The sequence below is a fragment of the Heptranchias perlo genome, chromosome 27, assembly GCF_035084215.1.
Source record: "Heptranchias perlo isolate sHepPer1 chromosome 27, sHepPer1.hap1, whole genome shotgun sequence".
Classification (NCBI taxonomy): Eukaryota; Metazoa; Chordata; class Chondrichthyes; order Hexanchiformes; family Hexanchidae; genus Heptranchias; species Heptranchias perlo.
This window is the reverse complement of record NC_090351.1, coordinates 36247129-36257516: the sequence shown is the minus strand read 5'-3', so window position 1 is coordinate 36257516 and position 10388 is coordinate 36247129. Positions and strand designations below refer to the sequence as shown.

The window sequence follows — 10388 nt, the reverse complement described above, 5'->3', positions numbered from 1 at the left end:
CTAGTACATTCTCATTTTTTCTTTACTCGTTTAGCAATCAGAATATTCCCCCAACACTGCTTGTCCAAACAGATGGAGAGTCTTTGGGGGGGGGGTCAATAGATATAATCACTGAATGACTCTGATTCTATACTGATTTATTGACTTGTGGCCAATTCTGTGATCCCTCCACCTGCCTCCTAAAGCTCCTGAGTCAGGCCTGGCTCTACAGCTCAGGAACATAGGAAGGAAGGAACATAGGAACAGGAGTAGGCCATTCAGCCCATCGAGCCTGTTCCGCCATTCAATTCGATCATGGCTGATCTATATCTGAACTCCATCTACCTGCCTTAGTTCCGTAACCTTTGATACACTCGCCTAACAAAAATTAGGTTTGCCCACATTCGATATTGATGACCTAAGTAGGACCTTCCTGATGTGGCCTCGGCCAAGGAAATGTGGACCAGCCCACAGAAAGTTCCAGCATTGCTCAAAGGTTAAACTCAGTGAAACAGTTCATCTATTGTTGCTCACTGTGGCAACCATGGGAAGTTACCTCAGTGGATTCAGAAAGAAAACCTAGTGGAGGGGGGGGTGTGGGTGGGAGGGGGAAATGGAAGGAGATTTCGTTCCAGTAAATTCACTGGTCAAACGAATGGAAAGAGCAACCCAGGAATTTTCAAAATCCAGGAGCCAAAAAAAGAAGTGAACCTTGAAACTGCACGAATCGAACACATTGCACAGAGTCACCGGTACCTCACAAAAGGTCCTACGGGCTTGCAAACCCTGTAATCAAGATTCCTTGCTTGGATTATGCATCGTATATACAAATGTACAGCATTGTGTGCATAGTTAAAAAAAAAAGATTGTTCTATACAGCTCGGTCTCTGGTCTGTTATTGTCCAATTTAACTTCCCAGGTTACTCTCTTCTAGCAAATATCAGATTGTGAAAACATTTTGTTGATGCTTTTCATACAGAATTTTTTTTTCTTTTTTTACAAAAAAAAGTTTTTTTTTTGATCTTTCTTCAGTCAGACTTCCCCAATGTATGAAATCTTCTACCTAAAATCGTAAGACAAATGTCACATTTTTTTTTTAATACTATAAACAGTTTGGTGTCGGACGACTCGTCCTTTGTTGGAAAAATGGGGTGCAGCAACGGTTCACGTGAGTGGTCGCAGTCAGAGCTCCAGGCAGCCAATGGCAGTAAGAGTTACTATGGCGGTGAAGAGGACGTTGTGAAGGACTTGTATCCCTGAGTTGTCGACCATCATGCTGGTGCCTGAAGACCAAGAACAAGATCGTCATTCGAGAGACTGCTCCAGCGAGACTGTGCCCCCAGTGCATGCTGAGTCAAAACGGACATCTTTGCTCGCATCTAGAACTGTACACATCAGTGTCCACTTCTGTACATGTACAGCACAGGTCGGATAAATGTGAACTCTTCACTCACCTCTGGTATTGTGTGCCTCTCATTGTGAACTTCTGTACATGGAAACGGGGGAGAATTCAGCGGTCCCAGGCTTTCAGTAGGGAGGTGTGCTCCAAGAGAGTGTGGGCCAGGGGATTGGCGCTACCATGTTGTAGCCCCTATCTGTTATTCATGATCCCTTGACTCCCCACTGGGAGTCGAGGGATCGGTGAATTTATGCTGTATAGTGCACACTGGGTAACGGCAAATGATTCATGGCATTCCTTTCCTTACGGTACAGTGGGTAACTCGGCTGCGTAGCGTGACACTGAGTCATACAGACTAGGAAGGCCCCATGTTCGATCCCTGGTCTAACTGAGGCAACCAATCTCAGTTAGAGTGGCAGCAGGGACACAGCTAATGCCTAATTACATAGAATGTACAGCACAGAAACATTCGGACCAACTGGTCCAAGCTGGTGTTTATGCTCCAGACGAGCCTCCTCCCTCCCTACTTCATCTAATCCTGATGTGGAGATGCCGGTGATGGACTGGGGTTGACAATTGTAAACAATTTTACAACACCAAGTTATAGTCCAGCAATTTTATTTTAAATTCACAAGCTTTCGGAGGCTTCCTCCTTCGTCAGGTGAACGAAGGAGGAAGCCTCCGAAAGCTTGTGAATTTAAAATAAAATTGCTGGACTATAACTTGGTGTTGTAAAATTGTTTACAATCATCTAATCCTATCAGTATAACCTTCTACTCCTTTCTCCCTCGTGTGTTTATCTAGCTTCCCCTTAATTAGCCCCTAAAACTCTTGTGTGCACCGTTTTTAATGCGCTGGTTCAGCACATGCATCAAACTCTTGCATGGTCAATGGTAACAGTTGGTAACCTGGTTTATTGTAAATAGGTTATGAACTTCATTACAATAACTCACAGAGGGACTTGAGGTGAACATTGTTAACCTGTACCTCATGTTTAGTACAAAAATCATTTTCAACTCCCAGGTTAAAAACTGACTGATGTCTGGCCCTGTGTGCTGACGGTGAAATCTCGGTGAACGCACGCACGCACAGGCCCCGATTTTAAAGATGATTCCTGAGCGCGCACAAGCCCCGAAGGTTTAATTGGAGTCCTGCCCGAACCCGACCAGACGAATTACCTGGCCGGCAGGTGGGAGCGGAAGATCGCAGGCTGGAGGCCGCAGCCGGGGACAAACGAGATCCGTCCCCGGCAGTCAGGTAAGTGGTAAGAGGTGGGGGGGGGCGGGCGGTCGGATGAGGGGGAAGCCCGGGGTAAGGGAGGCCCAAGGTTTTCCTTGTGGGGCTCGGAGGAGCACTTCTGTCCTTCCTGAAGGACACCTCAAAAAAAAAAAATGGAGAGGATGTCTGGGCGTCTTCAAGCCCACGACTCCCCCTCTCGGCAGGTCTGATCTGACGGAGAAGCCTTCACTGCTCTTCCCCGTCCTCGCTCAGGCCTCAGACTGAAATTGCAGTCAGGCCCCGATCTGTATATTTAAAGAAGGACATCACTGCCTCCCTATAGGTGTTCCGCTCGCCTGCTCGGGAGAGCGGGTTAACATCGGGAAGAAAGTGGGATCAGAGGGGGCAAGCCGTTCCCCTCATTCAAACTGTCCCCCCCCCCCCCCTGCCCCGTTTCCACCAGGCTCGGGAAGGGGAGTTAAAATCGGGGCCTGTAGAAACTGTTGGTATGAGTGAGTCATGGATTATTTTGCACATTTAAACTAATCCATGCTGTTTATCACAAACATCTGACATCAGCAGTTAAGTGAGTTATAAGCAAATAAAAATCTAGTCAGATTGAAATGAGCTCCCCTGCTCTCCAATGTTTACAAGCAGATGAAGACACTATTTCAGGAGCCTGCAATGCCCCAGCAGACATTTCATGTTGGCGATGAGGTATGAGGTAATGGTAATCCAATCTGTCTGGGGCCTGTCAGACATTCCCTGAGAGAGTAAGCTGATCTGTGACTGCCCTCAAGAGAGTCCTCCAGCGAGACAGACAAAGAGAAACAAACACATCAGTGAGGCTCGAGGGAGAGGGAGAAGCGGGAGCTGGAGCCTGACGGGTGCCCATAATCAGGCCGGAGAGTAACTTAAACACAAACTGGCCCTGACAATGCACAAAGACCCTCCCAACCTCTCCCTGTAACTTCCGAAGGGAAGCTGGGGGAACCTCTTGTCTAGGGATTCCGCCAGCTTCCCACCAAAGTTCCGGGAAAACCCCAGTGGAATTTCAATGGTCAAAGTGTCTAAAAATCTCAGTCGTTTAATCCCTACTCCTCGATTTAACTCGTGTTATATCTTACTCTTTTCAAGGAGGTGTCCTGCACTGTGGGTCTTGGTCCTCCACTGTAACTTCTCAATAAAAGAGCGGGCCCCAATTCCGATGGGCCAGCCGCACCGGTGGTGAATCCGGTGAAGTGGCTCCAAGGGTTAAATTATCAGGAGAAATAACATAAACCGGGCTTGTATTCCCTGGAATGTAGAAGATTAAGGGGTGATCTGATTGAGGTTTTTTTAGGATTTTGAAAGGAATTGATGGAGTTACATTGAAACTACAGCACAGAAACAGGCCACTCGGCCCAACTGGTCTACACCGGTGTTTATGCTCCAGACGAGCCTCCTCCCTTCCTACTTCATCTCATCCTATCAGCATATCCTTCTATTCCTTTCTCCCTCATGTGCTTATCTAACTTCCCCTTAAATGCATCGATGCTATTCACCTCAACTACTCCTCTCAGTTCTGGTATCATCCTTGTGAATCTTTTTTGCACCCTCTCCAAAGCCTCTATATCCTTTCGATAATATGGAGACCAGAACTGTGCACAATACTCCAAGTGTGGTCTAACCAAGGTTCTATATAAGTTTAACATAACTTCACTGCTTTTCAATTCTATCCCTCTAGAAAAGAACCCCAGTGCTTGATTTGAATTTTTTATGGCCTTAATAACCTGTGTCGCTACTTATGGTGATTGGTGTATCTGTACCCCCAGATCCCTTTGCTCCTCTATCCCATTGAGACTCTTATTATCCAAGCAGTATGTGGCCTCCTTATTCTTCCTACCAAAATGCACCACCTCACATTTATCTAGCTGGATAGAAACTTTTTCCGCTCCACAGCCCGTCCTGAATTGCAGAGGACGGGTTAATTTGCCCGTACCTGTAAGGGGGTGTCACCAGTGCTTGGCCAACCCAATGACAAAGAACCCCTTTCTTTCAATTCCACATGTACAGGGTGTGGGAGCTTTCAACAAAGTGGAGTTGAAGAAAACTAAACCTGCCACTGCACAGACTCTTGTTAATTTTTCAATGCATGGCCTCCGCCCCCTTCCCTATCTCTGTAACCTCCTCCAGCTCTACAACCCTCTGAGATCTCTGCGCTTCTCCAATTCTGGCCTCTTGCGCATATCCGATTTTCATTGCTCCACCATTGGCGGCCGTTCCTTCAGCTGCCTAGGCTCTCAGCTTTGGAGTTCCCTCCCTAAACCTCTCCGTCTCTCTCTCTCTCCCCTCCTTTAAGATGCTCCTTAAAATCGACCTCTTTGACAAAGCTTTTGGTCACCTGTCCTAATGTCTCCTTATGTGGCTCGATGTCAAATTTTGTTTGATAATCGCTCCTGTGAAGCGCCTTGGGATGTTAAAGGCGCTATATAAATGCAAGTTGTTGTTGTTGTTTCTTGTCCCCAATTGCCTCCTGTTTATTTCCGTTTTCTTTCCCACCCACCAACCCCCCAAACTTTAGAAAAATTTCTACTCCAGTTGAGGGTTGTCTATTTTTGGAGAATGGAACATCGATCCAAGTAGTGCACTGGCGATGAGTAGCAAGCATTCCCAGATTGGATATAATGAGTTAGATGCAAAGTCCAAACCAACATTGCTTCTTCAATCACTCTGAAGAGCAGCATAGGTTAGAAACAGAGTAACAGTTCCCCAAGAGTGAGTTTTAATTCCAACTTTGGAAGAATCGCCACTCTGGACCAGTATGACATCTCCCACATCTTTATGGTCTTTCTCAGGAGGATTACCAATTCAGTAGGAACCCAATTGAGGATTTAGGATCCCAAGCGGTCGCAGAGAGGGGAGAGCTTCACTCCTCGTTATTGGGCTGGATTCCAACCCCGTTACTGAGATTAAACACAACCCTTGGAGGGAGTGCAGCGCAGATTGACCAGAATGTTACCAGGGCTCCAAGGGTTAGATTATGAGGAGTGATTACACAAACTAGGCTTGTATTCCCTGGAATATAGAAAGTTAAGGGGTGATTTGATTGAGGTTTTTAGGATTTTGAAAGGAATTGATCGGGTAGATAGAGAGAAACTTTTTCTGCTGGTGGGGGAGTCTAGGACAAGGGGACATAACCTTAAAATCAGAGCCAGGCCATTCGGGAGAGAAGTTAGGAAACACTTCTTCACACAAAGGGTGGTAGAAGTGTGGAAACTCCCTCCCACAAAAAGCAGTAGATGAGAACAAATAATGAATAAACTTTAATCATTTTAAATCTGAGAGGGATAGATTTTTCGCTAGCCAAGGATATTAAGGGATATGGAGCCAAGGCGGGTGGATGGAGTTGAGATACAGATCAGCCATGATCTCATTGAATGGTTGGAACAGGCTCAAGGGGCTGAATGGCCTCCTCCTGTTCCTATGTTCGTTCCGACTGGCTATGTCTCCAGCCTCCTCGTCTTTAGGTTCTAGTCAAGACTAAAAGCTCCGACGGGGTTCTGAGTTGTGCTGACCTGAGCTTTTCGATATTCTGATTTTTGCGGCTGCTCCGTCTCCCCCTTCTCCAGACGCGCGGATCACCACCAGGTAGCTCATGTCGTCGGGCAACGGGAGTTGCACAGAGTTTTTGTTGGTTTCTATTATTTTGATGGCCGATTGGTCTTCATTTTTGTACAGCACCTAAACAACGAGCGGCTTCTATTAGAACAGCTGTTCTATTACACAGGAAGACTTGCATTTATCACACCCCACATCTGTATTGCATCCCTTCAGAATCATCTCAAAGTGCTTTGCCTGCAATGAACTACTTCTCGAATTGAATGACCGTCTTGGAAGCAAACGTGGCAACCATTTTGTGCACAATTAGATTCTACAAATAGTAATGAGATAAATAACTAGTAAATCTGTTTCCATGGTGGTGTTGTTTGAGGGATAAGTCTGGGCCAGGACGCCTAGAAGAATTCCCTGCTCTTCTCCATATAGTGCCATGGGATCTTTAATGTTAACTGGAATCACCAGAATAGGTAGGCACAGTCTTGGTCTAATGACTTAACACCTCTGACACTATAGCCCACTCACTCACCAGAGTGCCTGGATTATGTGCTGAAGCTTGAACCCATGACCTTCCGATTCAGAGTTGAGGGTGCGGCCAACTGAGCCAAACTGACACAGAAAGCACATCTGTCAAGTTAGATTGTAAATGTTCATCAATGACTCCACCTATCCCTTCCCCCAGCTACCCATGCCTTCACCCAGCTAACCAGATCAGCCATGATCTCATTGAATGGCAGAACAGGCTTGAGGGGCTGAATGGCCTACTCCTATTCCTTTGTTCCATATATCAATCTGCCCACCATTCACGCAGCCTTCTATCTCTCGATTCACACATTCATGAAAGAAAGACTTGCATTTACAGAGTGCCTTTCATGACCGAATACACTTTACAGCCCATGACATACTTTTGAAGTGTAGTCACTGTTGTAATTTAGGAAATGTGGCAGCCAATTAGCTCGCAGCAAGCTCCCACAAACAGCAACGAGATAATGATCAGATAATCTGTTTTTTTAGTGATGTTGGTTGAGAGGTAAATATTGGCCAGGAGACTGGGGAGAACTCCCTTGCTCTTCTTTGAAATAGTGCCATGGGATCTTTTACATCCACCTGAGAGGGCAGACGGGGCCCTCGGTTTAACGTCTCATCTGAAAGGCGGCACCTCCAACAACGCAGCACTCCCTCAGTACTGCACTGAGTGTCAGCCTAGATTATGTGTTCAAGAGTGGGACTTGAACCTAGAACCTACTGACTCAGAGGCGAGAGTGCTGCCCTTTGCTGACGTTTCACTAGATCAATCCAGGGCCAATATAGCGAGCAACGCTGCTTACAGGCTTGACCTGGGACCCCCTTCTGCATTAATCTCGGGCCTGTCTGACAGAGGAACACGGTGCAATCTGACGAGGTATCGTGCACTATGAGACCTGCCAGCACCTCCACTCTATCCCATCCGTGATTCCCGCACAATGAAGTCTTGACCTTAGGTGCAGCGTTGCAGGATAGAGCTGAGAAGGGGACAAGTGCTTCTCGAAATTAATAGGACCGTATGCTCTTCACTGGCTGTATTTGTTGTGCAGAATCCCTGGAGTAAACCCTACATAAAGCAGTATAAAATTCATTGACGAATTTCACAGGGCCTTCCTGAGGTCATGCTTTCCTGGGAATGCGGTGCCTCGAAGAATCAGGAAGGGAAGGAAAATAATTGGGAGAGACATCCCCAGCCTACTCCTGGTGAACGCTGTCAGAGGCCTGGGGGTAAGTTACTTGCCTGCCTTCTCCCCAGGGATGCCACAAGGCAATGGTGAAATCAAGAAAGGGCAGCAGTAAATTAAATAAACCCAAGTCAGCTCAGGAGCTCAGCAGTGGAGTTAGTTTCTACACTGAATAATAAGAGCAACCACATCCTAATTGGACAGTCACAGGGAAGAGCCAGCATGGATTCTTGTCAATTACCATTGGCTCCTGACCCTCCCAAACCTCAAGTTTAAAATTCTCATTTTTTTGTTTCAATTCCTCCATGGCTTCACCTCTCCTTTCACTGTAACCTCTCCCTACAACCCCTCTCAAACTCTGTTTCTCTGATTCCAGCCTCCTGTGAAACCCCCTCGACTCCCTTCACCGCACCATTGGCGGCCATGCCACCAGCTGCCTAGACCCTATGAACTGGAATTCCCTCCCTAAACCATTCCTCCTCTCCGCCTCCCTCTCCTCCTTTAAGTCCTTCCTTAAAACCCAGCTCTTTGACCAAGCTTTTGGTCACTCCTCTTAATACCTCCTTCTTTGGCTTGGCGTTCAATTTTTTTTCTCCTTATGGTACCACGAGGCACCGCGGGATGTGTTTCTACGTTAAATACGCTACATAAATGCAAGTTGTTGTTGACTTTCCTTAGTGACATGCAGGATCGGACCCTGTTTACTGTCCATCTCAAGAAAAAGCATTCAGGCCTTGTTCTGCTGCTGTATCATCCCCGATTTTAATCGCTCTACCATTGGCTGCGGTGGCTTTAGCTGCCTGGACCCTCAGCTCTGGAATTCCCTCTCTAAACCTCTCCACCTCTCTGCCTCTCTCTCCTCCTTTAAGATCCTCCTTAAAACCTACCTCTTTGACCAAGCTTTTGGTCACCTGTTGTAACATTTCCTTATGTGGCTCGGTGTCAAATTTTGTTTGTGAAGCGCCTTGGGACATTTTACTACTTTAAAGGCGCTATATAAATGCACGTTGGTTGGTGTTGTTGCGTAAGGGATGGATCCTGAAAATGAGAGATGGAACTTCCCAAACTGTACCTTGTACCCGTCTACAGTAGACTCGTTCTCAAAGGCCTTGACGTGATCCCATTTGATTCTGACCCAGGACCCAAACGACTTCCAAGAGATTTTACTTGGTGGCCGGTTTGGAGCTGAAAACGACAAGATAGCGACAAATGAAAACCTTCCGGTTCACTCATGACTCCAAGATAAAGCCGAACCAGATTTACACTAACAGTGGAAGGCAGTGGTAGGATCAGCCTTGGGGAATCCCAGAGTCAATCAACCTAACTGGAGTGAACATTCTGTGGAAAGAAAATAATCGTCAACATCCACTACATTCCGAGTCCCAGGTTGAGTATACACACCCTCAGGCTATTTGTGTGCAAGCACTAACTAATAAGAGTTAGGAGCAAAATAAAACAGATCCCTCCCCCCATCCCTCCAGTGTAGGAACAGACCTCCTTAACCAGAGGAATAACTGATTGTGAACATTTCTCTCATTTGTATGGGAGCGAGGGTAAGGTGTTTCAGAGTATATGGAGCCCCATTGCTAATATTTAATGAGCGAGGTTGGTGGGGAAAGGGGAGAATTCCTGATGGGGGTTCTATTTTGCCTGGAGTTGTGAAATCCAAGGAGCTGTCTTGAGTTATCGTGTTTCCTAATCTGATGCCTGACTACATTCTGACTGACTCTGATGACCGAAGGAAGATTAGCATATTGGCTATTTGTGTCTTTTCAAAATATATATATATTTGTTCTTGGGATGTGGGTAGTGTTGGTAAGGTAGCATTTATTGCCCTGAGAACATTAAGGGTCAATCATGACATGTGGGGCTGGAGTCACATGTTGGCCAGGCCAGGTAGGGACGGATGGATTATTGTCCCTGTGTTGGCAACAAATGGGTTAAAATCAGTGTGTGGTTGCTCTAGGGAATACAAATACTCTGCTGGTGCTGAGCTCCTGACGGTAAATTACTGGGTACTGTTAGACGACAGTGACTAGGAACCGCTAACTCTTATCTATAACAGGGATGAGTGCCTACTTAGTGGGACGGAGAAGTCAGAGCCAATGGAAAAGGGTTCAGAATGTGAAAAACAAGTTATGACACAGACTTTAGAACCAGTTTTCTAGAGGGAGGAGATTTACCGTTCATGGTACATTATGATTGTTGATGAGTGTGTCTTTGCTCTGGTATAAGTGTGTAAACTGAACCATGGGGGCTACGAGCACTCTGTTCCCAAGGGCCTCAGCTTCGTGTGAGATAGCTCCCTAAAAACCCCCGATGGGATTCCTGCTTGTAAGTATATATGTATTGCTTATAACTGCTATGCTACAATGGTAGCTAATAAAGATTTATCTTAGCTTAATCTATGTGTTTGAGCCTTATTTGGATGGAATAAAGTCCAATACCCTGAAGGACATCAGTGAATCAGTTGAATTTCTAAGACA

At 46.2% G+C, this 10388-nt stretch overlaps 1 protein-coding gene across 1 annotated transcript in view; it reads right to left on the bottom strand.

The window, feature by feature from the left end:
* Positions 1-1053: 1053 nt before the first annotated feature.
* cntn2 (contactin 2) overlaps positions 1054-10388 on the bottom strand; it is an 84923-nt gene continuing 75588 nt past the window's right edge. The window contains exons 25-27 of the mRNA XM_068007780.1: positions 8975-9087; positions 6154-6319; positions 1054-1262 (exon numbers count right to left, since the gene is read on the bottom strand). Coding sequence (XP_067863881.1) covers positions 1162-1262; positions 6154-6319; positions 8975-9087 — 380 coding nt within the window. The 3' untranslated portion in view covers positions 1054-1161. The remainder of the gene's footprint in view (positions 1263-6153; positions 6320-8974; positions 9088-10388) is intronic.